At 41.0% G+C, this 25,084-nt stretch overlaps 3 protein-coding genes and 3 non-coding genes across 6 annotated transcripts; 5 read left to right on the plus strand and 1 right to left on the minus strand.

Moving 5' to 3' along the window:
- Nucleotides 1–640: 640 nt before the first annotated feature.
- polh (polymerase (DNA directed), eta) lies at nucleotides 641–4,946 on the plus strand. The gene is made up of 10 exons (XM_069658920.1): nucleotides 641–870; nucleotides 1,179–1,313; nucleotides 1,483–1,715; nucleotides 1,827–2,005; nucleotides 2,103–2,206; nucleotides 2,342–2,461; nucleotides 3,101–3,224; nucleotides 3,352–3,417; nucleotides 3,574–3,746; nucleotides 3,833–4,946. Exons 1-10 carry the CDS (start codon nucleotides 734–736, stop codon nucleotides 4,758–4,760), a joined length of 2,199 nt encoding a protein of 732 aa, XP_069515021.1. The 5' UTR covers nucleotides 641–733; the 3' UTR covers nucleotides 4,761–4,946.
- Nucleotides 4,947–5,987: 1,041 nt separating this feature from the next.
- On the minus strand, nucleotides 5,988–20,573 carry gtpbp2a (GTP binding protein 2a). The gene is made up of 12 exons (XM_069658438.1): nucleotides 20,183–20,573; nucleotides 18,390–18,416; nucleotides 17,289–17,473; nucleotides 17,060–17,168; nucleotides 16,775–16,972; nucleotides 15,812–15,986; nucleotides 10,109–10,328; nucleotides 9,821–9,956; nucleotides 9,663–9,721; nucleotides 9,400–9,571; nucleotides 8,899–9,063; nucleotides 5,988–7,993 (listed from the first exon to the last, which is right to left on the minus strand). The coding sequence occupies exons 1-12, from the start codon at nucleotides 20,375–20,377 to the stop codon at nucleotides 7,811–7,813; spliced, it is 1,824 nt and encodes a 607-aa protein (XP_069514539.1). The 5' UTR covers nucleotides 20,378–20,573; the 3' UTR covers nucleotides 5,988–7,810.
- Nucleotides 12,061–12,143, plus strand: trnal-cag (transfer RNA leucine (anticodon CAG)). Its single transcript has one exon. It is a non-coding gene; the product is annotated as a tRNA-Leu (tRNA).
- Nucleotides 13,027–13,109, plus strand: trnal-cag (transfer RNA leucine (anticodon CAG)). The gene has a single exon. It is a non-coding gene; the product is annotated as a tRNA-Leu (tRNA).
- On the plus strand, nucleotides 13,770–13,852 carry trnal-cag (transfer RNA leucine (anticodon CAG)). Its single transcript has one exon. It is a non-coding gene; the product is annotated as a tRNA-Leu (tRNA).
- Nucleotides 20,574–22,693: 2,120 nt separating the features above from the next.
- LOC138589024 (otoraplin-like) lies at nucleotides 22,694–23,747 on the plus strand. Its single transcript, XM_069659298.1, has 4 exons — nucleotides 22,694–22,808; nucleotides 22,932–23,071; nucleotides 23,313–23,423; nucleotides 23,509–23,747. Exons 1-4 carry the CDS (start codon nucleotides 22,694–22,696, stop codon nucleotides 23,530–23,532), a joined length of 390 nt encoding a protein of 129 aa, XP_069515399.1. The 3' UTR covers nucleotides 23,533–23,747.
- The last annotated feature ends 1,337 nt before the right edge of the window (nucleotides 23,748–25,084 follow it).

The raw sequence follows: 25,084 nt of genomic DNA on the forward strand, positions 1-25,084 counted from the left end.
TATGTTATGATGTCATGATGTCATGATGTTTGAATACCTTTTTAATTGAATACCGTTTTCTAGGGGCTCATTTGGGGTCAAAGTGTTGTTTGTTCATCTTAAAATGTAAAATAAAACAGTTAATCAGCTGATTCAATTTGTCTTCTCAAATTAGCCCATTTTTTTCATTCCTATTTGTGCTTGTCAATTATGAACAGTATGAAAAATTGAACTAGTTTTTAAATAGCAAAAATAATTGGGTGGGGCCGAGGGGCCTCTGGGGCGAAACTACAAAATTTTGAGTCACTACGGCCTGAACAGATGAAATCTCACTCTGAGCTTTTTATGAAACTTAAGAGGTCTGAGAATATTATAACATTTGAGCTTCCCGCCCTGAGCGTGACGTCATAAAACAATGGCCGCTGACTATGGTGCATAAAAAAAATCTACTTTTGACATTTAATTTATTACTTTAAAGTGAAAGGTTATATTTTACACTAAGTCAGAACAGTAGGTCGTTTACAGTTACTTTTTACAAGTTGAATTAAGAGCTTCTGTAACAACAACATAAACGACGACCTCACCATTATGGCCGACGTAATGATCCACGTCTACTTTTGATGACGTTTTCATATTAGTTTCGACAACTGCGCGAAATGCAAAGCGACAGAAAGAGGAACATATTTCGGCGCTCTGTTTAACTTTAGTTTGCGAAAACCCCGCCACCAACCAGTGGGTGTATAATTGATCCGTGATGGAGTACGGAAAGGAGAGGGTGGTGGCGTTAGTAGACATGGACTGCTTTTACGTCCAGGTGGAGCAGAGGCTCAACCCAGCTCTGAGGAATACTCCCTGTGTGGTGGCCCAGTACAAGACCTGGAAAGGAGGCGGGTGAGTTTCTGACAGAGATACGTTGTTTTTGTGATAAATGCATCCGAACCTGCAAGCGATGAGACCCCCAGAGTTAGATGTATTGGTTTATTAAGTGCTGTGATCCACTCAGCTTAGTTCACTCTGCTTCTTCTCATCTTGTGTCTGCTCAGTTGCATTGGTCATTTAAATAGCTGCCTCTGTGTTGGCAACTCACCTGCCTTCATCTCCCACAGAAAATCACCACACCACTAACTTTCAAGATGTTCTCATTGTTTGTAAATATGCCTCTTAAACGTGGTTCTCAACTAAATATCATCCTCTGTTAGTATCATAGCTGTGAGTTACGAGGCCAGAGCCCATGGTGTCACCAGGAACATGTGGGTGGATGATGCAAAGACACTGTGCCCAGATCTCCAGGTTGCACGAGTGCGTGAGTCTCATGGGAAGGCAGACCTGACACAGTAAGTCCTGGTTATGTACCTTATAACTTCTACTCCATCATCACAGATTCTGGGATTACGCCATGAATCTTGTCTTTTATTTCAAAAGATGAATAATACATATATGTCATTTGAATCCCTCCACTTATATAACCAGTTGTAAAAGAATAACCTAGTAATCCCTGTGTAGTTACAGGGATGCAAGTGTGGAAGTGATTGAGGTGATGTCCCGCTTTGCTGTGATTGAGAGAGCCAGCATTGATGAGGCCTACATGGATCTGACTGCTGCAGTACAGCAGCGGCTGAAAACGATGACTGACAAACAGATAGACCCTCAACTTCTGAAGACGACCTACATCCAGGGGTACCCACAAAGCCTGCCTGAACAGGAAGCACCTGCAGAGGAAGCTGCTTTGCTTAAGGGTTGGTTAGATCAAAACTTTGACTAATCAAAAACTCAAGAAGAGTAACACTTTTCAATAATCCAAAAGATCAGGTAGTGTATCTTCCTAACAATGCCATGTTCATCTTTAGAGGAGCAGAGGTCTAGAGGTCTCCAGCAGTGGCTTGCATCCACATCTGTCCCTCTACTGGGTGAGCAGAGCTCCGCAGAACTGCAGCTAACTGTGGGTGCACTCATTGTCGAGGAAATGAGGGCAGCTGTGGAGAAAGACACAGGTTTCCAATGTTCAGCAGGGATATCGCACAATAAGGTAGGAAAACCTCTCATTGATTTGTTCCTTAAGATATGAGAGATAGAAGGAGTTGGCTTTGCTATGGGCATGGTTTACAGACTACTACTTTTTCCAGGTTTTGGCCAAACTAGCCTGTGGACTGAACAAACCGAACCGACAAACTGTTCTGTCTTTGGACTCCGTGACAGAACTTTTTAGCTCTCTTCCAGTCAGCAAGATGTGAGTTAAAGCACTAATCTGCCATTTAAAGAAATATCCATTGCAAATGATGCTTATATATTGCCATAGAAATGTAAAAACGAATGTTGACTAACAATACACTGCACTCCTGTATTGCCAATTTCACCCATGCAGCCGTAACCTGGGTGGTAAGCTCGGTGCCTCCATTACCCAAACGATGGGAGTGGAGAACATGGGGGATCTGACTGCCTTCTCTCAGGCCCAACTAGGACAGCACTTTGGAGAAAAGACAGGGTAAGACAAGCCGGATATTCGGATTAAATTTAATAAAGTCTGAGGATGACAAGTGATCAGAGTCTTGCTTCCTTGCCTAGATCATGTCGTACACGATTGCACTTCAGTGTTGAGGAATGAAACTGCCACAATCAAACATCAATAAATAAAAAATAGAAATAAATGAATATGACATGATAACGATGTCAAAGTGAATTGGTCCTCCCTTATTCATAAAACTGAATAAAACTCATGTCAATCAAATAGGTAAACAATGAGTGAGTGGAAACAACGAAATCTTTGTTTTTGACCATAAAATGACAACTTGTTTGGTGTTCAAAACCCTGCCAAATGTTGACAGAAGCAGCCCAAAATTATTCTGCCTTCCCAACACTATTTCCCCCCGCCCAAGGTAATCAAAGAAGCCCAGTTGGGCAAAAAACCCACCCAATCTGGCAACACTGTTGCTATTTAAGGGGAATAGTCTTAACAAGTGTTAAAACGGTCAGTACAGGCTTTCTGAATATTTTACTTAACCTGTTTTCTAAAACCTAAAAAGATTAGTTTGTAAAATACTTCAAAGGACTTGAACTCATTTTTAGCATTTTATTCATCATTCATTAGTTACCAGAAAACCCCCCTAACCTCTCTTCCTTGCAGGCAGTGGCTGTATGACCTGTGTCGGGGGATTGATTTTGAAGCAGTGAAACCCAGACAGCTTCCTAAGTCTATCGGCTGCAGTAAAAACTTCCCTGGAAGGACATCGCTGGCTACAATAGAGCAGGTACAGGCCAGCCCATGTGTTACATCAGCATATGAAAATTATTGTTAAATTTGTTAAGGAGTAACTTATTTATTTATGATTTGCATGGCTGTTTTCATGTTTATTAATAATAGTGACATCTGTGTAGGTACAGTATTGGCTTAATCAACTGGCCCTTGAGCTGGAGGAGAGGCTGACCAAAGACAAAGAAGTGGTGAGAAAAAGCTACGTTAGGTTGTGTTACTCATGTCTTTCCCTTATTAAAACAGAACTTCCACTTCCTCATACATCCTGTGTTTGACATTGATGTTGTGTATAATAAAAATAACTCATTCAAATAATTTCCTGTGATTTATACACCCCCACACAGAATGGTCGGGTGGCTAAGTCGCTGACAGTTGGTGTGCGTCAGCTCGGGGACAAGAGGCCGAACAGCTTCTCTCGCTGTTGTGCTTTAGTGCGATACGAAGCGACGAAACTATCCACTGACAGCTTTGCCATTATCAAGAGTCTCAACACAGCGGGCAACCACCAGGCAGCATGGTAACATAATATAATGATACAGTGAAAGTCAGTGTTTTAAGGAACCCAGTGTGATTAAGAAGCTTTGTGTTGCATTGTGTTGCCAGGACTCCACCCCTCACCCTGCTCCAACTCTCCGCTAGCAAATTCAGTGATGCTTCATCAGCAGGGGGCATTTCTGGCTTTCTTTCCAGTGATGTCACATCCACCCAGAGTCTGTCCTCCAACACTCAATCCTCCACTAAGACACCCTCTGAACTGAAAAATGACTCCACATGCAAACAACCTGGCTCCATCCAGTCTTTCTTTCAAAAGGCAGCTGAGAAACAAAGACAGAAGGTCACTAAAGATGTGGCTGTGGATGAGGAGGACGAGGATAAAGGCTCCACAATTCTCCAATCTCCGTCTTCTCATAACACCTCTGCTACTGATACTCAGTTGGAGACAGATACAAATGGATCAGCGAGCCCCCATTCTGGCATTTCCTCTTTCTTCCACAAGAAGACCCTTGAAAGAAGCTTACAGGTCTCATCTTCAACACTGAATAAGCCAGAAACAGGACAAACTCCTGGGCCTGTCAGTAAAGAAGAGTCTTATGACAGTGATGATGATTTTGTGTCAGACCCAAAGGCAAAGAACATCTCAAAGTTTACATCTCACCAGTCAACATGTGAAGAGTTAAAGGATGAAGTGGAAATTGATCCAGCGGTAAATAACCATCCTCCCAGTGTGGCCAGTGAAGACCTGTTAACCTGTGAACGCTGTGGGGAGGAGGTGCTAGTCTGGGAAATGCCTGAACACAATGACTATCACTTTGCCCTGGACCTCCAGAATTCACTCTCATCAACAATCTCCTCCACAATCACTTCTTCTTCAAATGTCTCTCAAACACCTCTCAGAGTAGGAGCAGCAGGCACGGCCCAGTCCTCCCGAGGCAAGGCAAAAAGCAGAGGCCAATCAGGACCCCAACCAAAAAGGCATCGCTCCCAAGGTGGAAGTGCGGGCACTCTGGATTCTTTTTTCAAGAGGAGCTGAAGTGGTGCTGCAAAGCTGCATTCTTTGAATTAAATAATACCCTAATTGCTAGTAATGCATATTTATCACAAACGTGTAATTATGAAGTGATTTGTTTTTGTATTTGCTCAGGGAATGGAAAGCCATATTGTTAAATAACTTGTTTTTAAATAATACTTTACAGGATAAAAAGTGTTTATTTATGTACTAAGAGAAAGGTAACACTTGTAATCAGAGTATATTAAAGACACTGCTCACATTTTGAAGTCACGTGCAATTTTATTGCAATATTCTGACTTGCCAGCAGATGGCAGTAATCAGTTAAAAAAAGAGGTGGAATCAACTATTGATATGTATCAAGTCTTCGGTGCACTCGGCTGCACACTGCCCAGACGAACGCCAATCAACACCAACTGTAATATACAGTCATTGGTCCCGACAGTGAGTGGAGGCCTGAAAAGTCGGACCAGTTTGCAACCAACAACTGCCAACTTTAGAATGTTGAGGTGAGTTGGGCACTATCTGGGCAGTGGGCAGTCATCCTACAGCCCAAACACTGAACCCTCACGGACTGACGCACTGCACGCCTGATGCCATCGAAGTCCGTGAGGGTTTGAGAACAATGAGGAATAGGACACACACTGTCATGGCGTCACACGTTGCCTGGAAACCAGATGCTCGCATTGTTTACATTTATTTTTTTGTTGTTGTTCAAACTTTATTTAATTTACTTCAATCTACGAACATTTGTTTACATTTAGTGGGGGGCTTGACAATCACGTTTGTATACGTCACTAAATTCGCTATGAACTCTGGGTAAGTCCCACCACAGGAAAGTCCGTAATTTGGCATTACACACTTACGGGAAACACGCTTAAAATCCGTGAGTGTGGAGATTGGGATTTGGCCTTCCTATGAAACTGAGATACTGAAACGGTTTGATTTTGATAAACAACAGTGTAAATGTCAAATACTAACTGACAGCTGGAGGAGAGCAGTTGGATCATTATGAGCATTTTCTACTACCATGAACAAATTGTTCTGAATGATTCAATTATTCTTGCGTTGTCTTGCATCAGCTGCAGAGTAGATGAAGAACAGCATGCCAGGAAATGAAACCTTTTAAAGCTACATTATGAGAAGTGAGTCATGACTAAGTTACACGTGAGCCAGTAGACAACACTGTGTGTATGATGACATGGTAGAAAACGAGCAGTTTTGTGTGCTCCTCAAAAAACAAACGCCTGATAAAGAGACAATAAAAGTTTTATTCATGTACATCAAGATACATAAATTGGATCTGTACATAAATATTGCATTTCACCCAAATAATCAAAATAGTACACTTTTAATTAAAAGCGGAAACAAAGGTTGTGAAGATGTGTCCTGAAGAGGACTGCAACAGTGAAAATCGTGTTAAAATGAATAGTAAAATCTGGAACTACTAGAAATCTATAAAATATTCTCAGATGTATTATAACAAACACCTGATATAACACTTAATAAAGGCTAGAAAATATTTTGGTTGAAATGCGTTCTTACTCTTTAGTGCACACAAACTGTGCAACAACATGGGTGCAACAAAAACAGGTCACACATTTCAGTTGTCCTCGCTATCATCGATGTGAGTGGGACAACCATCTATGTATAAATCACACCAACATGCTTAAATAAGACCAACAGCAGCCTCGAACACAGATTAGCAGTTAACATTCATTTTCAAAGTCATCTTATATCAAAGGCTGTAGCACCAACTTAACTCAGTTGTAAAACTTTGGGGTGTCATGGAAAGCTAAACTGTAGCTCCACTAGGCACTGTGTTAAACCCCGTCAAAGTTAGTGACATCAGTAACAGAAGTGAGGAGAGGACATCACGTACCTCCAACACAATTGCTTTTAAACACAGCTACGTCAGTAGGCAGCTTTACATAATATATAATCCATATTCAAACATATCTCTTTGGGAGAAACACCCTTGTTTTCTTTTCCTCTACCCCCCCTAGTCAGCAACAGAAACCTCCATAGGAGTAGACCTGTGAGAGTGGAATGCTGTCTAACACCATACACTGACCTGAGTAACTAAAGCACTTGAAAGATAGGCAGCAAGATTATAGCCGTCTCACTGCGCTATCGTGAGGCATCATTTGTGACTATAAAACATAATTCTCACAGACATACGTGACGCGACAAAACCAGTTATAAGGTGATTGCCAATGTGAGTCATCTTGGCAGGTGTGGTCAAGTTTTCATACCTTGCTATGCTCTCCTTTACCTTTGTAAAGGAGTGCCTTTGTCAGAACTATAGCTTGTAGATGGTTTAGCTTATATAAAACTAACAAACATAGTCAGAGAAATACAAAAGTATCTCAGTGCTTTCACCATTCACATACAACTCACATACTTCATTAGCTGTTAACAAGAACAATGTCTGATTTAAGAGATCAGAGGCTTGTGTTTTTCAGTCAGGCACTATGTTGGTAAACCAGGCAAGCTGCTGTTACTTTAACAACAGTGACATCGGTGATACAAGTCACACCATAATGTCCAAGTGTGTTATACTTGTGACTGTTGTAAACAATCATCTGCCAAAGGTATATCAACAATGGTGTTTTTGTTTCAGTGCAAGTGTGTGTGTGTTGTTCTATTTTAAAATGTGTGCTAGGAGTGCATTCAGGTGTAAACTGTGGAAGAAGCACTTTGACGCAGGCGTGAGAAGGCAATTTTCTAGTTGCCATGTGTGCAACTATGTGTTCTTGACAGTCAGTATATAATTTTGGTTCTGCTGAGTGGATGTGACGAGGAGGTGGCTAAGAGGGTTTACTCTTATCAGTGCCGTGAAAAGCAACACTCGGTACAACTCAATAAGCAGTTATTCAAACAGGCTGAGGAGGAAAAAGGTGGATGGTGACAACAAGGCTTTGGAAAAAAGGTGGTAAAACAACAACATCCTGTTAAAGGGATTTTCTGTGCAGGGAACAGGGTGGCCTTTGGAGAAAGCAGGAGGTTGTTTTATAAAGCACCTCGTGTATTTGTGGGACGGTGTTTTTTCTGTTGTGGTTCCCTGAAAGGTTTCAGGCTTCCTCGTCCTCACTTTGGGAAGGCCGGTACAGGGCGATGGGCTGCAACTTGGTGACGTGGCCAATACCTTTGGTCACGCCCTGTCTGAAGAGCACCTTCGCTCCCACCTTCAGGTATTCTGGGTGTTTGATGAACTTGAAGAGAACAACTGCTTTCTCCCCTGTTCTCAGCTCCTCCTGTGGTACAGTGATTTAAATGGAGGCAGCGTTAAGCAGCGTTAATTTCGTTAACGAAAATAATGACGAAAGATGTTTGTCAATGACCTTTGTTGACGAGCTAAAAATAGATCGTTGATGATAAAAACTCGACACTTATGTTTTGTTTTTGTTAACAAGACGAGACATATTTACTCAAGAGAGAAAACGTTTTGACTAAAAGTAATGACTAAAATGTGATGACTTTTTATTGACTAAAACTATAAAGGGTAAAAATGTGACTAAAACTAATGAGCATTTTCGTCTGAAGACTGAAGGTGGGGATACACGTATCAACTTTTACATAAACATCAACAGACAACGTCAATGTTCAATATTGACGGGACACTTTTACATTGAAAAAAGTCAACCTCCTCTGATCTGGAAATGTCAGATCAGCAGCGACCTATTGGGGTCAAAATACAGAATTATATCACAAATGCTCCAATCACAGCCCAGATTTGGGGTCATGTGATCTCTCAGGCTTGAAACATTTTCTGAACACATTTGAGATGGTTTATTGCTGTGAAGTTTGTCAGTGAGCATATTTGTATTAGATTGTTTGAGCTAGCTTAAATTGCGGTCGTGCTTGGAGTTGCTATGATAACGCCATAGTTGTGTCTGGAACGGAGGAGTACAGAGAGCCTCGTTGCCCTCTGGTTGCCCTGTGTCTCATCATGTTGCTTGTTGATGTTTACATTGTCTGTTGATGTTGATGTAAAAGCTGATACGTGTATCACCTCCTTAAGACTTAGACTAAATTTAAGAGAAAAAAAATAGTCTGACATAATCTGTGCGAGGGCACAAACTGAGATACCACGAACCCAGGTTTTAAAAGAGGAGAACATTCAGACAGGAAGAGTTTTTAGCGCAGTGGATGAACTAACCTTGCCATACACAGCTTCCACAGTGGCGGTCTGTCTCACGTTGCCAATGTGCACAGTAACCTGGAAGCCCTTGTGGAAGGTCTTGGCATGGAAGAGCAGCACAATCTCAGCCTCAAACGTCCAGCAGATGGTCGGATCCATCTCCGGACTCACCATCACCATGCCCTGTACGCGGAACACACATGGACATTGTACATGAACACAATATAATTCTAGAGAAGTGTAGATGGTTTTAACAACCTACTTAAAACTTGTGTAACTTGCAGTCATTTACACATGTTTTGGTCTCAGTTTTTCTTAGATTGTCAGTCAAACATGTGGCAGTACTAAATTGTGATTTTCTTTCGATTTACTTACAATAAGGTTTGAGTTTGTGCTCTTGCTTAATACCGATATATTTCATTGTTTCCCATGTAAACAGGTGCTCAAATACCAAATCAGATATGTATTCTTCTAAAAATTAAAAGTGACATTACTAGGCAAAAACTTGCAGTGTCTGACCTTGCGTAGTAGTGACCTGTCGAAGTCACCGAGGGCGAGTGTGGCAGCCTGGCCGGCCCTGAGTACCCTGCATGCCGAGCGGTTTCTTTGGATGCTGCCGATGGTCAACTTGTGGAACTGGCCTGAGTCCGTGGGCCCTACCACCAGATGATCTCCCTCACGGCAAATACCACTGCACAATTAAAGAGAACAGTAGATTAGATAGAGTGAAAAGAAAGCTCGTTAAATGGAAGAAGATAAAGTAAGCGTTTGAAGACACTGACCTGTACAGGGTACCTCCCACTACCGTCCCCACCTCTGGCACTGTGTAGATCTCATCCACCTGTAATAATGCACACTGCTGTCAATCACATCAAAATCAAGCAGATTTAAAGCGTATGTTCTTACACTGTGTAAGTGCATGTGCCAGCTGATTACTTACCTGAAACTCAGTTAGCTGTTGCATAAGCTCCTCCTGCTCCTTGCTGTTGCTGAGGGGAGGGATGATGTTGAAGAAGACTTTGAGCAAGTCCAGACTCTCTCCAGACACGCTGGACAAGGTGAAGATTGGTGTGATGCTGCCAAGGAGAGCACAAGTACGCGATCAGTTTCTACATTTTACTGCGAGAGGGGTTCTAGATTATAAAGGGAGCATGCAAACAACTTCAAACATTAAACTGTTTATACACACAGTCAATTATATATGTATGTATATTTATTTGTTTCATACTTGGGCGACTGGGCGAACTGCTGCGCTGCTGTGACGGCATCGTCCGTGCTGCTTACGACCATGGGCACCTTGTTGCAGCCCGGCTGCTTCAGGACACGCTCCAACTGCCGCACCGTGCGCTCCACTGTGGCCCGCGTACAGAGGTCCACCTTACTGATGACGATGAAGATGGGCACCTTCAGGGCCATGGCGATCCCAAGATGCTCCCGTGTCGTACCAGCTGGAGAGGAGGACAGACAGTAAGTAGGTATTAAGTAACATGAAGTGAAGAGCGTTCACAAAAGTTCTCTAAAGTCTTTCTTATACAGATTGATTTGCATTATATGAACAGGAAAGGACGCAGTGTCTTGAGCAAACATCCCTCTGGACACAGAGATTCGACATCCTTATGGGAAAGGACTGTTGTGACGGAAGATAACACTACTTATCTGCTGGCACATAATAGGAGTCTAAGGGTCAAAAGAACATGTACACAGACTGATAAGACCAGGAAGAATGTACCATGACGTATGGTTTTCATGCCATCGGAAAAAGGAGACTGTATATCAGTAGAAAGGATGTTGAACCGTAAATGGTAACAATGCCATTAAACTTTCAGAACACAGAGACTCCTGCAGATGCAGCAGGGCCCTGGGGGCATGCCCTGTTGATCGTGTTTCTTTGACCCTGTTCAGACCTTATTTCAGAGAACATTAAGTCTCCCCTGTAGTGGAATTGATATCATGCCTACTCTTACTGTAGTTGCCGACTGGCAGATGCAGAAATAACATACTACAGTTTTTTAAAATGTACACATTCACTGGGCAATATAAGAAAAGTACAAAATGCCATATTTATTTATATGCAACATATTCTTTTCTTTTTAGGGAATAATCGAGCATTTAGGCAAAATTAAAGTGTTGTTTTATCAGCAGAAAAATAACATATCTGACGATGCCAATATGTCATTTTCAAACCGTAATCTCATACCAATAACGCGCAGATAATATCGGGCATCCCTAATGTGTAAAAGTGGTTTATGCATTAGAACGGAATGTGCACATACAGACAGATCGTGTCTGTATTTATTCAGTAAGGAGACTGCATTTATTTATCAATACAGGACATTCCTGAACTGAGAGGTGGGAGACGTCTCGGGTCAGAGATGTGAGCCTCATTTTACGATCTGCAGTTTATCACATTTTGTAATAATGTGATCCAGCAGTAAATAAAGCTGGCACATAAGAGACAAGACATTATGTGTGGTATACAATGTCTCAGTTCAGATATAGGTCTCAATGTAGCCCACAGCACGACAGAGTTCAAGGGCACTGACCCATAACACACTTACAGACAGACAGAGACTCAGAATAGCCTGACCCCTCGTCAGCTGAGCGGTGGTTTGTTTTGCTAGTTGTGTGTTACATATATAGTGCATCCAAGGTAAAGGTGCATGTGGAAAATAAAAGTTCCCCATCCCTTATAAAGCTGATGAGTGAAATGGAGGTACTGAAACATCTAAAAAAAGGCATCACAGAAAAATCACAGATAAACAAACTGCCCTTTGCATTTATGTCTGGTAACAGATACTGCATAAGACGAGCCCTATGCCTTACACAGATCCTTTACCCCGTTTCATAATTTAAGCTGTTGCTCTTGGGTTCCAGACACTCTGTCCCCTTTCTGTCTGTTGCGTTGCTGAGGTGGTCAGCATTCTTGACCCCATTTCCCCCAGCTGGCCCTATTTTAGAAGAGACACCCAAATAAACACAGCAACACCCGAAGTGCACTCATAAAAAAAAATATAAGCATAAATAAATAAATAAATAATTTAAAGAATAATTACGTGTGAACAGAATTTATAGTAGGGAATTTAATTTTCTTATACTGTATAAGTGTAAATAAAATACATCTTTTTAATTGGAGGCACATCCAAAGGTAAATCTGAAACGAGGAAAACACATTGCTTATATGTCAGGATGGCCGAGCGGTCTAAGGCGCTGCGTTCAGGTCGCAGTCTCCTCTGGAGGCGTGGGTTCGAATCCCACTTCTGACATCACACGTTTTGTGCAGCACACATCACTCAGTATGACATCTCTGTGTTGAGTTTGCATGTTCTACCCTTGTTTGTGCAGCTTTCAAAAACACACGTTAGGTTCATTCTCATATCAGGGAGCATGAGAAGGCACTGAATTGGACTGGAGTGGTTGCGCTACGCAGCTGCTGCCTACTGCTCTTTATGTTTCTATGGGCATCAATAAAATGATCACTTTAAACATTAAAAACAAACAAGTCTCCCAAGCCTTTTAATCATATTAGGACTGTTAAGACAAGATAAGCTTTACTGAGCCCCTACAGGGGAAATTTACTCATATAAAAATATAAAACAGGCAAATTGAACAGGCAGTTACTTCAGCTTCCGCAGTTTTTCTATGTATTTTTCTTCTTCTTTTACAGCTTCATGTGGTTGTTGTACTTTTCTTTCCTTGTTTATCACAGCTACAAATGTGAGGAGATTAACCATTTGAAGTTAAAAACTGTTAATAATGACAGAGGTCTCAAAAACACAAGATTTAATTCTTCTGTTTACAACCTTTTATAAAAAAAACATAAAATGTTATGTTCTAAATGACATGAAAAAACTGCCAGCCGTACATCAGCAGCAGCTGAATATACTGGACCAAATAACTCAGCAGTCTGTGAGCTGGAGTACTCCATAACTACTCCAGGCTCAGGTTTCATACGTCTCCTTTATATTTGCATGAATAAAATATCCCAGACTGTTTCAGAACTCGGTGCTTTTTAAAGCTATTGCTCTAAAAGCACAGAGAGAGTCTATACAGAAGGTCACAGCGTGTTCTTATCTGAGGCCACATGCTACGCCTATCACAGCCCCTCCTCCACCCAGCCGTCTAGCAGCCCTAACAAGCCAGGAATATGTCAGGATGGCCGAGCGGTCTAAGGCGCTGCGTTCAGGTCGCAGTCTCCTCTGGAGGCGTGGGTTCGAATCCCACTTCTGACATCACATATTTTATGCAGCACACATCACTCAGTATGACATCTTTATGTTGAGTTTGCATGTTCTACCCTTGTTTGTGCAGCTGTCAAAAACAGCTGCTGCCTACTGCTCTTTATGTTTCTATGGGCATCAATAAAATGATCACTTTAAACATTAAAAACAAACAAGTCTCCCAAGCCTTTTTATCATACTAGGACTGTGGTTGTTTTACTTTTCTTTCCTTGTTTATCACAGCTACAAATGTGAGATTAACCATTTGAAGTTAAAAACTGTTAATAATGACAGAGGTTTCAAAAACAAAAAACATAAGGCTTAATTCTTCTGTTTACAACCTTTTTTTTAAAAACCATAAAATGTTATGTTCTAAATGACATGAAAAAACTGCCAGCCGTACATCAGCAGCTGAATATACTTCACCGAATAACTCAGCAGTCTGTGAGCTGGAGTACTCAATAACTACTCCAGGCTCAGGTTTCATACGTCTCCTTTAAATTTGCATGAATAAAATATCCCAGATTGTTTTAGAACTCGGTGCTTTTTAAAGCTATTGCTCTAAAAGCACAGAGAGAGTCTATACAGAAGGTCACAGCGTGTTCTTATCTGCGCCTGTCACAGCCCCTCCTCCACCCAGCCGTCTAGCAGCCCTAACATGCCGAGAAATATGTCAGGATGGCCGAGCGGTCTAAGGCGCTGCGTTCAGGTCGCAGTCTCCCCTGGAGGCGTGGGTTCGAATCCCACTTCTGACAGTAAAATATTTATTTCCAGATCGAACAACTAACATCTAACATTACTCTACTGTTACAGCAGGAAAAGAGTAAATAAAAGTAAGCATAAGCAAAGCAAAGGACTGCCTAGCCTGTCCCACCAGTTTTAGCAGCTCAGGTTTCAAGTATGTCCTAAGTGGACCGGCACTCAGTCTCAGTTGCTGTTATCATGAAAGGTATGAAAGAAAACACATTAAGCGCTACAGAATCTATCAATAAAACAAGCTGTTCAGGTGCAATGTCTCAGTAAAGGGAAAAACCTAATGAAAGCAAAGAGGAAAGAGTTTGTCATCTTTCATTTGACATGAGCAAATTGCTCTGCAAGCTGAAAAAAACTGACAACAAATAAAGTATCGTAATGGCAGGTCGAGAGTTTGGTCTTTATCTGCTGTGAAAACATATGTGGAGGAGATCATGAGCGTACTTTTTCAATCCCTCTTTTCTTTGTCTCCAGGGCTACAGATACAAAGCAAACATCAAGGGCTGCTTGGCGTCACATCAATTGTGGAAGAAATTTAGCTTATTTACACACATTTTTCAAACGAGCCAGCAAATCACTAACTTGCAAGGGCGGTCATTTCTGTAAGGCTCATTGTTTTCATTTTTGAAAGTTGTACAAACAGCTCGTGGTTTCGCCCATTCTACATTCCTACAACACCCAGCGTGCATTGCGCCCTCCCTCTGAAAGGAACAGCCCAGCGAGAGACGCTGGAGTTAAATACTCCCATTTTCGTTGCAGGCAACGGCTCAGAGTGGTACAGAACCTGAAATACGACGGGAATATACGTCTAATAAAATCTTCAGGTCTGCAGTCTACATTTCAAACCTGACGATTTTTAACCAGACATGACATCTGAGACGGGTGTCCTAGATTGAGGAAGTGTAGTTTAGCAAGCTCCGTGGCCTCCGCCGTGGAGGTTTGCCAGGGCCCACTGGAGAAGCAGATAGCGTCCTCCAAAGGCACGGAGCCAAATGCCATTTTTTCCTACCATAATGGCATTAGCTCCCCATGATAGCATGATAGGACTGAGGTTGAAAATCGGCGAACTGGTCCTTTAGGGAAAGAAAATCACTGAAGACAACAAGGTATTGAGACTTCAGGATCAAAGCAAAAGTACTTTGAAGGCAAAGTGTGGCATGTGATCTACTTATTTCCATGTTTTTCATTTTGCTTTTCAGCTGTTACACAGAGAATATTCTGAGCTGTTGCCTGACACGAGAACAACTTGTGCTCTGTGAACCGCAGAGAAAAGAGTCTTCTTGTAGCAGGAAACACAACATTTTTGCATGTTTGTAGAGACTTCTAATTTAGCTGGAATTCTGTCCAAACTGATCTTCCTTTGTAAAAAAAATATAGGCATTTTAGCACAGAAAATAACAAGCCTTACCATTACGTAAAAGGCTTACAGCTGCAAATATTGGGGGCATAACTTTCTCCAAGTGTTACATTTCTTCTGCAAGGTCAGCAGTGTTGACATACACAGTTTCTTACTGAGTCATTTGCAGATCTCAGGTTTTTAAAGTCTGCACAAGATCAAAGCACAGAGCAAGCTCTAGTGGGTCAGAGGACTTTGACATGAATGGATGGTCTTTGAGATATTTTTGGACCAGTAGTGTGGCAGGCGGGGACAAGGAGGAGGAGGAGGTAGGAATGGTGGCCTGTTACATAAGGTCAGATATCACATGTTTGCAAAGTGCTAAGCCACAGCTGCCCACTACAGTGAGGAGGTGTGGTGTACACAAACATAAGGCTTCTGCCAGACTGGCCCTGCAACTGTCTATTACCCTACTGTGTCCCTGTGACAGATCAGCTTTAAGGGTAGCTTATCTATCTGTAAAGTGGCTGGATAAAATACACAGACAGACAGGAGTATATTTTAACTGAGTTAAGATGTCCTAACACAATCATCAGAAGCTTAAGTTAATAAACGGTACACTTACCAATGCCAGTGTTTGCGCTGACGACCAGCATAGCGAAATCTGGACAGTAGCTGGTGAGGCCGAAGATGGTGGTCTTCAGGTACTTGTGGTGACCCGCCAGATCAATGAATGTGATCATTTTAGAGGCACTCTCACAGATCTCCTCTGCTGTTCGAGACTCGCTGTAGTTCACAACCTAGGAAAGAAGAAATTCCACCAACAAATTCAGTTATTTAAAAGTTAACAATACCCCTTTCCCACAGAAGGTTTTTCAGACCCGGGAAGACCTGCTTATAGATGCTGATTGCATCTTTTCCCATTGACAGTTAAATATACTCCTTTCGGTCTCTTTTTTGCAGCGTAGCCGGAGACCGGGTAAGTAAACAGTGAAGATGTTACGGTGGTTAGGTTTTTATTGTATCTGTTACTCATTCGGTCTATGTATCAAACTCGGCGCCGACAAATTTGGAATGAGGTTTGAGCGCTGCTTGTACGGAGACGGGCGGAATTTGTGGATGAGATGACGAGGAGTCGCAGAAGTTACCGACGGAGCATAGCATCGCGCCGGAAAGGGGGCGGAGATTAGCGTGTCGACACTTGTTTTGTGTTCCATCAATACTGATCGGAGCCGAGGCGATAATTACCCGGGTCTACTGCAGAGTCATTTGACCCGGGTCTGAATGCTGATTGTAACCTTTCCCACTCAACAAAAAAAAAGCTGGGTGTTACCAGGTTTTTTGACCAGTGCCAAAGCGGCTTAACATTACTAGCAGAGGCATTCGTTTAATGAGTGATGCATTACTAAATTATTATTACATTGTATGAAACGGTCTTTCCCAGTTGTATCTCTGTTCAATTTAAACATCTTGATTAGGAGCCCTGTGATAACCACAACATAATGTTTTTCACTTGCCTGCTATTTCTGATAAATTATGCAGGAGTATTTAAGTGGGGTAAACAGTATTTCCTCTCTGGCATTCTCACCTCTCCTTTACTATTGAAGCCAAGGATCTCAAAGCTGATGCTCGAAGTGCGTCCAGTCTGGATCTCGTGAAGATGTCTGAAGAGGTTCAGCCTCGCTCTTCCCCGGCCATTGTCAAGCTCACCCTGTGTCAACACACCTAAAAGAGTGGACTTGCCCGAGTCCACATTACCCAGTACAGCTACTCGTAGGTCCAAGAACTAAAATTAAAAAAAGAAACAAAGAATGAGCAGGGATACAAGAAAAAAACAGATGAATTAACAGCAAAATGCCTTTGTTCTACTAACCTGCTGGTCATCTGGCACCTTACGAATGAGAACCTCAGCAATCTTATGAGGCACGTCAGAGTCATACTCCACCTCTCGCTGTCTCAGAACAGTGATGTCAGCCCCAACTCTGTCAGAAAAGAAGAAAAGCAAATATATTTAAGTGACATTTGTTTGTTGGGCTTATAACTTTGTTTCAAACAGTGAGTAAAGATTTAAATGAAGCTAATAGAATCACAACTTTGCTTACTTCTCTGCCAGCTTATGGAGCGTCTTCAGGGATGCTCTCATATCTTCCTCTGGAAGTCCCACAAGCATGCCATTGTCCTCGACACCTATTTGATAGACAGCTTCGCCTCGACCCTCCTGCAGTCGCCATTTCATTTGTGTTGCCAGGTGCTCGAAGCGGTATTGCGTGGGGTTTACCAGCTTTAGCTAGAACAGGAAAAAACTCGATTAGTGCTGAATTAAAACCTTGATTGTGGAAATTTCAAAGTTAAATCTAGTCAGTGGTTTTAGGTCCCGATCATAAAGGACGCGTTTTAGCAGCTGGGGGCGGCTTTTTTGTCATTGTTTTCAATGAGAGGGACGCTTTTTGCGCGCTGCTTTTGCTTAGCAGAGCGCCTCGCTTTTTTCCGCTCTGTGCGCCTCGCGTTTTTGAGGAAACGCTCCAAGCGCCTCGAGTTGAAAAAACTTCAACTCAAAGCAGAAAAGCGCCCGACCTCATGGGCGTTTTTTCTCATTGTCCAATCGGATGAAAGGAGAGGTGGGCCTTCTGTCAGTTTACAATGTAACGGTAAGGTTAATGACAGCTAATGATTCGGTGGTTGCCTTAACAACAGTAGGGGAAAAAAGCCGCCCCCAGCTGCTAAAACGCGCTCTGTCTGATCGGGTGTTTACTTTCACAAAAAGGCAGTGTGGTGCGCCTCGCGTTTAACGCCTGCAAAACACGTTCTGTCTGATCGGGCCCTTATGATTCTGATGCAAATAACTCGCATATAAATTACTGTATTGCTATTTAATAACAGTTGGGCTGAGGCAATTAAAATCTGACCAAAGTCCATGTTGATGTGGAGGGCGAGGCAGCTGTCCAGATACTAAAAATTATCTTGCTAATCTCCTGTGGTGTTTGTTTTCCATGGCAGGCCATCTGAGACTGTATATTCTGACATAGGGCATCCATATTACTGACAGCTTATTGTAATGATGACTGACTTGTACCACTAATAAAATGTTTGATCGAACCATGAGCCTTTCGCTGTTGAAAGGTTATACGAATACACTACTTTGAAAGAAACCTAAATACCTTTTGCACGCACCACTGTATTTGCATGACAGCTGATTTGCTTACCTTGTACTCTATATTTCCCTCTTCAGCCTAAGAGACGGAGGAGAGACACAAAGAGGGGCAGACAGAGACAGAACGGGAACAACAGCTGTCAGACTGCAGAGAAATGAAACAACAGGCTATTCATGTTTTAAAAGACAGAAAGAAAAGCTATCCAACCGAATGAGCGGACAGAGTACTACTGTGAATGGGTAGTCATTGAAAGCTACACAAACCCACTAACAGCTTAGTTAACCTTCATACACAGACACTTAATGTGTAAAATTCAGTATGGATTTTAGGTCAATTTCCCTCAAAATTGAATAAATATGTCAAGTGTGTACTAATTTTAATGATTGTTGCAGGACAATTTAGCTGGTTACAAACTGAAGATCAGCTGAAACAACAACTGAAGCCACGGGATATGTTGAGACTTGCCCCACGAACTGAGTATATGACCATGATGGTGTGAGAATTTCCTGCTTATCCGTAATTTAAAACTAAGACAACCGAAAGTGTGAAATTATTATTTAGTTTCAGTTTACGTAACCCTAGGTCAACACAATTCTTTATTTCCCTTTTAAGAGGAGATTAATGATCACGTTAACTGAGAGTTTAAAGCTCCTGTGAGGAGTTTTTTGCTGGTTATTAAACAGACTGAAATTTATTCTGGTTACTACATATGACCTACAAAAGCAAACCAGACCATCAGCGACAAGATTGATTTTTTTCTATATAGTTATTAATATACAATATGACAATATATATCGTTAAAACAATATGAAAATGTCTGCCACAAAACCAGCAGCTGAACTGCTATACGGCTATTTTTAAGTCATTTTGACGATGCTTTCAAATCTAATCCTTGCACGTTGGAGTGAACCTGGAGTGATACATAAAGGGAAGTGCTGTTTATTAACATGGACATAAACGTTCAGAAAAGCTCTCAGGCCCAGCGTGAACGAAAACGGTACTCAGTACTTTTTAATGTTAAGTATTTAATTCACACAGGATTATCCAAAAATAGGCTTTACCATGTGGTCAATTTATATGGACTAATCATTTGTTAAATTACCAAAAACATGCAATGTTTTGACATATATAGATATCGTTATCAAGATATGAAAAATCCTATATGGTGATACAGGATTTTGGCCATATTGCTCACCCCTACTAGGCTTATATAGAAATGATCAATCTTGTCGCTGGTGGTCTGGTTTGCTTTTGGTAGTTCATATAGAGTAATCACATTTAAATTCAGTCTGTTTCATAACCAGTTAAACGCTCCTCATATGAGCTTTAAGGTAATATAACTAAGGTTATAAACAAAAGAAAGTAAAATTTGTGACTGTGTTGTAACACAGTTCTTGAGAGTGCCAGGGACTGTAATTGTAAAATTAGCTACATACCCGCCCCCTGATATTTACAAACACAGCTGGTCCTCTGCTAGAGCAAAACACAAGCTATCTTTAGCTAGCAGCTATTGGCTTACTATTGTAGTGTAAAACTACTGTGAATGGCAAATTATAGGTTAACAGCATATGCGAGTTTGCTGCTGTAAGCAGAGTATGAACATTTCATTAATTTCCTTTATGTTACCGACTACCGGTGAGTTTGCTACGTGTCACTGCGAGTTCACAGACATGTCAGGGCAGGGTAACTTGTCCCCCAGTGAAAAAAGTACAGTCACAACAACATGCATACAAAAAGTCATGTAAGTTCACATTAGTATTAGCAGACATCGCTCGGGGTCGTAAATATCATTTGCTTGTTGACGTCAACGGCAACGTTAGTTGTGCGCGTAATTTTAGCCTTACCTCTGGAGGTAGATACGGGGTGTTATTGCTTGGTTTTAAGTTTCGAGAGTATCGAGCTTTGGATTTCTTGTTGTTTTTCACACAACTTTTTTTCGAGGCTACCCCATAGCCATTTCCCGGTTTGAAGTTGGACGCTTGAGAGCCAGAGCCGTGTCCATTTCCTGAACCAAATAACTCCGATACCCGCTCATCCATCAGCTAGCGTTACTCTGGGACCTCACTTGTTAGCTAGCTTACCACTACCTGGATAAAATGGTGCTATACTATTATGAAAAAAAATATCGGTCCAGGCGTGCGGGAGTTTGTATTTGAGTTAAAAAATCCGGCTATTGGTCTTCCAGCCTCCAAAATAAAAACAAAGCACCGACCCCCCTCAAACTCTTCAAACCGAACAATAACAGGACCGTCCGGGGCTGTCGTTTTGAGTTTACAGTCCGGCTACGTCACAGTCGTAAATGTCTAGGGGTGTGCTTGATTCTTACAACAGCAGAGCGCGAGTGAGCGGTTTGATTTGTTTAGTGGCTTGCGCAAAGCTTTACGAGTTTAAACCCCGCCCGTGTGTCTACCAAGATTCAGACAGCGTACACACACAGACGGGCACCGTTTTGCATTTCTTTGCATCAGACGAAAGAGGAAATAATTACATAAAAGATGATGACACAAAATCAGAAAACTTGTCATAAATTTAGACTTCATAATGTACACCTATCGATCTCAAATTATTCAGTACAAAAGTTCTTCCACGAATTATGCTTTTACAAAAGTTATTAGTTATTACTATGTTTCAGTTTTTTGTTTAAAAATACGCCAATGATTTTACTTTTTGTTTAATAATGAGGTTGGAGTTTTTACCAAAGTACATTATATTATATTATGATGTATATATATATATATATATATATATATATATATATCTTAAAATGTGCTTATTGTATTGTGCTCCTCTAGGGTGGGCAAAACATGAACACCCTGTAATTTTATGTTGTTAATTTCAAAAGCACTGCAAACTACAAACTCATAAAGGTGTAGTCAAATGAATACTTCCTTGACATTGTCAATCAAAACTGAGCGTAACCATATTTCTAAAGATACAATTCACAAGTTTAACCCACATGTGGTCATTTAGAGTCTTTAAATGAGAAGTTCTAAAAAAAGAATAAACAATGGATTGTTCAAAACTTGGTTTATTCTTATTATGGTTTTGGCCGATTATTTGACATGCTTACATTATGATCAGTATGATGTGTCGGAAGTTCTTTATTTTTCTGTTAGGCTTTTTTCTTTTACACCATTTAAGGCCAAAAGCTCCCCACAACATTGAATTAAGGTTAAGTAGTTTCATTATAGCATTATAGAAAAGTACTGCATCCATGAAACTGGTTTTGCCCTGATGTTATTTCACTAAAAGCAACCAAACAGAGAGACTCTTAAGAAGTACAATATATTGACCACTGCAAGAGGGCAAGACTGCCATCAGGTGTTTGGTTTTATTTATGACTCTTATACTGTTCCAAACTCAATGGTTCTCTGGGTACCTTTCAGGACACAGGGGGTTTACAATGCAACTCCTTACTTATTTGAAGGACTTCAAAAATGGCTGACAAGTATGTTTGCCATACTTTTAGACAGCATTTCAAAGTGGGTTTGTTTAACCATTTGCTGGTTGTGGAGGCTATGTTACTTGGACTGGGTTTGGTGAAAGACTGGTTTAACATATTTGTTTTGCAAATGACTAGACTAGATTTTTACTAAAACCAGTTGTTACCAGCAAGTTGCAGTTTGCTCCTGTTACTGCAATAACTTGAAATTAGAGGTCATTTCGCTCTGGCTCTGCAGGTTCAAGTAGTCTATTTCCCACCGTTTTCACATTCTGTACTGAGAGATTGTACGTCTAAAGCCTGGGTCTATTTATTTACACTTGTCTTTGAAATTACACATTTTTAAAATGTAAGACAGTGTTGTTTGACTTACAATGAATATCAAGTTTACTGTTACGTGAAAAGATGAGAGCTTAATTAAAGTAAGTCAAATAGTGAAGTTAATCAACTTATTTCCAACTTGTTTCAGAAGTGTTGCACATTTTCTTAAGGTGTTTTAGGTTTTACACCTTTACATAAACTACCTAAAGTGTATTATAATATCACTCAAATAGGACATCCAAGTCCATCCAAAATTAGTCAACAACCTTTTGAAGTAGCCACATGCTGTATTTTAACACAAGAACTTGATTTTTACACAGCTTAAGACACACAGCACACATGAACTGTGAATGCTTGTTCCTGCAAAGAGACTGAGATTTGAGAAAGTCAGCCAACTCCCCTGTGGGAAATGAATAGTTCCAGAATGTGGCATTTCTCGACACTGATTGGTCAGGCGACCTCTGATGTAAGGGATCAGCCCAGTCAGTCCTGGCTGAGAGAGGTGTTTTTGTGATTTTTATTGCCTTAAGTTCCTTCTGAAATCCACATTCACGTCCGCACACACTCCCTTGGTTCTTCTACTTCGGTCAGCATGAGTTATCCACTGGTGTTTCTGCTCTGTGTGGGACTACTGCACCAGACTGCGAGGGCCGTCCGTATGGATAAACTAGCAGACAACAAGACCTGTGGAGATGCAGAATGCTCATGTAAGTCAGAGAAGCATGAAGCAGTTAGTGGTATACTGACAGCTTTTACATATTAAAATCTATTAAATAACACCTTAAAATATGAATCTTTCCCCTCCTTTTTTGTTCCCTGTATGTTATCAGATGTTCTCTCCATGGCCACAGCCGTAGATGACTTCATAGCTCCTGACTGCAGATTCATAAACATCAAAAAGGGCCAGATGGTTTACGTGTATTCTAAACTCACACCAGAGGAGGGCGCTGGAGTCTTCTGGTCTGGAAGTGTATGTGCATATTTGTTACCCGATTTAAATCAAATCAAAAAAGCACACCAACTGTGAAGAACAAATATAAACTTCCTGTTTTTCTGGCGAAAGGTCAAGAAAGACAAAATATATTCAGTTTCATTGTATTGTAAATGAGCATGCATTTAAATGATGTCAAGTCTGGAGGGAGAGGTTAAATGTACAAAGCAATGTGGCTCATGGTAATTTGTTGGAGAGGTCATGTTATTTTTTCTGGCAGGTTTACAGTGAGCGGTATGTGGACCAGATGGGCATCATTGGATACTTTCCTGCAACTGTGGTGAAGGAGAGACAGAAGTTCATGGAAGACACCGTTAAGATGCCAACAACTGTGAGTCTGCCTCTTTTAGAGGACAAAATCTGACATGAATGGATCTTTTTTTAATATCTTATTTTTGTTTTGTCTTTTTTTTCAGGACATGGACTTCTACTGTTATTAAGGCATGACAGACTGAAGCCTCTTTTCAAGTATTGCTTTTAGCAACTCAAGCTTTTTTAAGAGAGCACAAACCAATCCCTGCCCTCCATAGCCAACAGTCTGACACTCCTGATGTAGAGTTAGTGCCTTCTCTTTTCTTTTGAGTTAACAAAACACTGTTCTAAATAAACTCTTTTTCGTGTCTATCTAAAAGGGTAGTTTTTTTTTAAAGATACAAAATTGTCTTCCAAATTGCCACTTTGACTTCTTCAAATCAGCAATTACAATTGTATTTCATTTCTTTCTTTGAGTATAATAAACAGAAAAACTGCAGTGATCAAATTCAGTGATCTCCCATTTAAAATGTTGGCAATTTTTATTGTTTCAATAAAGAAAGTTTTCTTAATTGCAGAATGCATTATGATTCTTGATCAACAAGTCGTGATTTTTTTCCCCCAGAAGACAAACTAATTACAAAAACTTACTGTGAAACCCGTTCATTGTCCCAGTTCGTCATATGAGCTCTTTTTTCATAACACATTATCACTTAGTGTTTCATTTTTGTAGCCATATAGTGTGCTATAATCCCCTACCTCAGGCATCCAAAAACAAATGGAGAAAGTAATTGCATGGTAAACTGTTCAGAACCAACTCAGTTAAATCTAATGAGGGACATTTCTGCATGTGTTAACTGAATAATATGCCTGATTAAAATGCAGAATCTGTAGGCGAATGACACGATTTTAGGTGTTGGAGGTGTTCTGCTTACCTTTGTAGCCCAGGTAGTCGCGTTCTAGCGTTCTAGCGGGCTTTGGTTGTACGCAGGATAAGAGTCCATATGGAGAGCAATAGAGGCGGAACGCATCGGCCGTAATGTAATCTGGAAACCATTAGCTTAATCGGCGATTAATCTTTTTTACTTATCTCTACAATTAGTTATTTGCATGCAAGTAGCTAACAATCCGCTATAAGAAGTCGTCCCTCAACTCCAACTCCATGACCACGTCTAAAGTTGCTAGTCGGACTGTAAACAATGGCAACGCACGGTGGTCTTGACCGGAAGTCCATCACTGCGACTTCACGTGTAGCTAGCGTTTTATTAAACGCTAGCTACACGTGAAGTCGCGAGGAGTTTGCGGTCACTTTCAGAGGCTCAGTCCTCGCCAGAAGATGGCAGATGGGTTCTGAGATTGCTGCAGGTGAGATGCTGATTTATGGTGAAATGGAGGTAAGACTGAGGCAACTCACTAAATGTAATGACAGCAGGAGTACTGGTAAAACAGAAGTTGAGAGGCAAAATGCATATTAATTATTTTTATGTGAGAGGAAGATTTAAAGTGATGTGGTTGGAAATGGAAATGTCTTTGCTACTTATTATTTGTGAAACAACAGCCTTATATTTTGTACACTCAATTCTTTCTCCCCTTACACTTCTCCCTTTTGTCTCTCTATCAATTCAGTTTACTGCCATGACCTCTTCTTAAATATGCATTTATATAAAATACAGCAATCTACAAAACTAATGGCTTATATGGTGTTCAAATATTTTATTAATTCTAACCCTATATGAGGAA

The sequence above is a fragment of the Semicossyphus pulcher genome, unplaced genomic scaffold, assembly GCF_022749685.1.
Source record: "Semicossyphus pulcher isolate SPU_LCO1_2020_fin unplaced genomic scaffold, fSemPul1.0.p SCAF_12, whole genome shotgun sequence".
In the NCBI taxonomy this organism is placed as follows: Eukaryota; Metazoa; Chordata; class Actinopteri; order Labriformes; family Labridae; genus Semicossyphus; species Semicossyphus pulcher.